The sequence below is a fragment of the Cyphomyrmex costatus genome, unplaced genomic scaffold (assembly GCF_001594065.2).
Source record: "Cyphomyrmex costatus isolate MS0001 unplaced genomic scaffold, Ccosl1.0 scaffold1614, whole genome shotgun sequence".
NCBI lineage: Eukaryota > Metazoa > Arthropoda > Insecta > Hymenoptera > Formicidae > Cyphomyrmex > Cyphomyrmex costatus.
Window position 1 is genome coordinate 21903 of NW_017275626.1, and position 3155 is coordinate 25057.

At 35.5% G+C, this 3155-nt stretch overlaps 2 protein-coding genes across 2 annotated transcripts in view; both read left to right on the plus strand.

Annotated features, from left to right (window-relative positions):
- LOC108771579 (52 kDa repressor of the inhibitor of the protein kinase-like) overlaps positions 1-665 on the plus strand; it is a 6056-nt gene extending 5391 nt beyond the window's left edge. Inside the window, exon 3 of the mRNA XM_018536901.1 lies at positions 648-665. Within this exon, the coding sequence (XP_018392403.1) occupies positions 648-665 (18 nt within the window). The remainder of the gene's footprint in view (positions 1-647) is intronic.
- A 337-nt stretch (positions 666-1002) lies between these two features.
- Positions 1003-1366, plus strand: LOC108771583 (THAP domain-containing protein 4). The gene is made up of 2 exons (XM_018536905.1): positions 1003-1111; positions 1210-1366. The coding sequence occupies exons 1-2, from the start codon at positions 1064-1066 to the stop codon at positions 1345-1347; spliced, it is 186 nt and encodes a 61-aa protein (XP_018392407.1). The 5' UTR covers positions 1003-1063; the 3' UTR covers positions 1348-1366.
- The last annotated feature ends 1789 nt before the right edge of the window (positions 1367-3155 follow it).

Below are 3155 nucleotides of genomic sequence, written 5' to 3' on the forward strand. Positions count from 1 at the left end.
GTACACCCACGGTAATTAATTCTGTCCCTCGGAAAATTTCACAAAATAAAAAATGACCACCTTTCTATATTAATTGTCACAATCCATGCACGATTAACGTTACGACTGGACCATGAAGGAAGATATAAGGAGACTCCACTCGGTCTCGCCAGTCTACAAGACATGAACCCATTTTAGGTTTCGAGTTCCGTTTCCGATTCTCGACACTCGCAGCGCTCGTGAATTTAGTAGTGCTGCGCATAATGAGTGCGAGTAAGAGAAATGATCATTTCTCTTACTCGCACTCATCAGAATCGGAAACTGAACTCAAAACCTAAAATGGGTCCACTTTTATTTTACGGAGTGGAGTCTCCTTATATCATACTTCCTGGACTGAACCTTATCGTGCATGAATAGTGACAATTAATATAGAAAGGAGGTCACTTTTCATTTTGTGAAAATTTCCGAGGGACAGAATTAATTACCGTGGGTGTACTACATGCTTTATGCGTTATGCTAAAGTGTGTGTTGGGGTAAGAGCCCCCACACAGACTTTTGCATAACGCATAAACCATATACATAAAGAATTTGATTGGCCCATTTTCTTATGCATGAGTCAATGGACCAATCAAATTCTTTATGTATATGGTTTATGCGTTATGCAAAAGTCTGTGCTCCCCGCTTAAGGCACTATAAAGGGGAGTATTCCTATCCGCCATTTTTGTGCCAAACAGTGCCACTACAGCGAGTGAACAGCAATGCTGATTGAATGTCCGAACAACAATTCGCCGCATTTAATCCAAAAAGTATGTATTTTTCCAATTAAAAAAACATTCATACAAACACGGAAATAATTAATTTCTGTGTCAGAATAGAAATTTGTTCTTTTTATCTGCAAATATTTATGTCTCAGAAAGATAACCTTCAAGACGTTATTTTCTTGTTGCAGAAACAAATCATATAAGGACATATAATTCGCATTTAAAAAAATGCCTGGCTGTGCCGCAGTTAATTGTAGTAATCGGGTTGATAAGGGCTACAGGCTCTTCTCGTTCCCTAAGGGTAAGATAAATGGGTTGACAATATGCGACGAGATAAGTGGACACCGACCATCTCTTCGCGATTGTGTGAGGTAAGTATCTCTCTCTCAAAATAAGGATATAATTTTTTTATCATATCACCCAATGGCCTAATACTCAACGCTAATAATATTTTTTTGTTTGTTTCAAGGTACATTTTGAAGATTCCCAATTCGAAGCTCACCGCATTGATGGCTGGAGAAAACTTAAACCGAATGCAGTCCCAACGCTTTTCGATGTGCCCAACCCCCCGCACAGTGGGTCGAAACATAGCAAAACCTGGACATAGGATTCCAATCGTTGTGCAACTTCATTTTTCTCGCTTAAAAGTAAAGACTGGAAGTTTTTAGGGTTATTAATCTTGAAATATAAATCCTCCAATAATTTCGAGTTCGAAATGGCGGAAAGCCTAATTTATAAAAACGGATGAACAAATTGAAAAAATCTTTGGACGAATTATAAAAAAAGTTGTATTCATGAAATGGTTCCTACTTATTTGCCGATTAAAAATGGTATTATTTTTCATTAGTTTTGAAAATAAAAATTATAAATAATTAATCAGTTAAAAGGAATAAACCTATTTTCAATCAAAGCAAATTTTAATGCATAAATATTTAAAGTGAATTTATATACGTATTCAATTCTGCAAATCGCACCTTTTTTGATCTTGAAATACAATCTTATAAACAGAACTTCGAATAGTAAATCACATATTAAATTACCATGCAATTTATTAATTTTTGATGCTAATGAGTATATTGAGAACTGTGAAAAATTTAATTAATTACGGAAAATACAAATAATTAACAATATTAATAATAGGGAATAGCCGATTGACGGCCAAGCAATAACATCTAAAGTCAGGAAAGCATCAATTACATCGCGGAATTGTGATCGGAATTACATTTTTCTTCACATGATTATTGATTTATTTAAACACTGCATTTTCGATAAGGGTTGGAAACCACTTAATTACGGTTTAGTTATGGCGTCGTTGACTTTTTGTGATGTATCTGAATTCTTGTTCAAATGTGGATTTGATTTCGTCTTAGGACACCCATTTACGCAAGATGCGTTAGAAAACATTTTCTCGCAAATTAGGCGTAGAGAAGGATCTATGCCTAGCGCACTAAAAGCCTTACGAGCAATTAGGTCTATTTCTGTCGCACAATATATATCCGAAGTGAAGCATAGCAGTTACATGAATGACTCAGATGAATTTCTATTGGATCTATGTGAGAAAAAAAGAAAAATTGCACGTACGAAGTATTGTGACAAGGAATGTCAAGAGATTTTGCCTGTAAACGATGCAGCTTCACAAATTAAATTTAAAATTGAAATGCTTTCAATTGACCGATTAAGTGAAATTATGTCGCATCACGATGCTAATATTGTTTTTTATATAGCCGGGAGTACTACAAAAGCTATAGAAAAAAAAAATTGTTATCGATGACAAAAATTTACGTTAATTCTCCACAATTTCTAAGTCTACACATTGTTAATGTCCATATAAACAGTAAATATTCATGGTTCGTTTTATACTTGAAATTAATGGCGAATTCGATTGGATGCACTAGTGCGCACTGAGTGCACCTGAGTTCATCTTTCTTCCTTTTCTTTCCAGGAGAAGGGAAAAGGAAAAAAGATGAACTGGTGCAATTACACTGCACTGGTGCATCCAATCGAATTCGCCATAAGTTGAAACAAGCTTTAAGCCTTGTGTCCACGATGCTAGAACTCGGTCCGAGTTCTAGCATCGTGGACACAAGGCTTTAAACAATAATTAGAACCAGCTTTGAAGCCTTTTAAGCGAAAAAATAATTTTACCCTATGTCCGGGTTTTGCTATGTTTTGACCCACTATGCCCCGCCACGAATCAACCCACCTAAACGAAAATCACTGTACAAGGTTACTTTCAACATAAATTAACCACATTTTTTTAACCTATCACTGTCAAGATTAACATTTTTCCTCCTTTCAGAATCGTGACGAAAACGCAACGCCTGCTCAAATAGCAATAATAGTCAATAGTTTTGACCGATCGGTGCTTCAAGAATTGGTAATTTTTCAAACCACAATACTATATATTAATGAAAG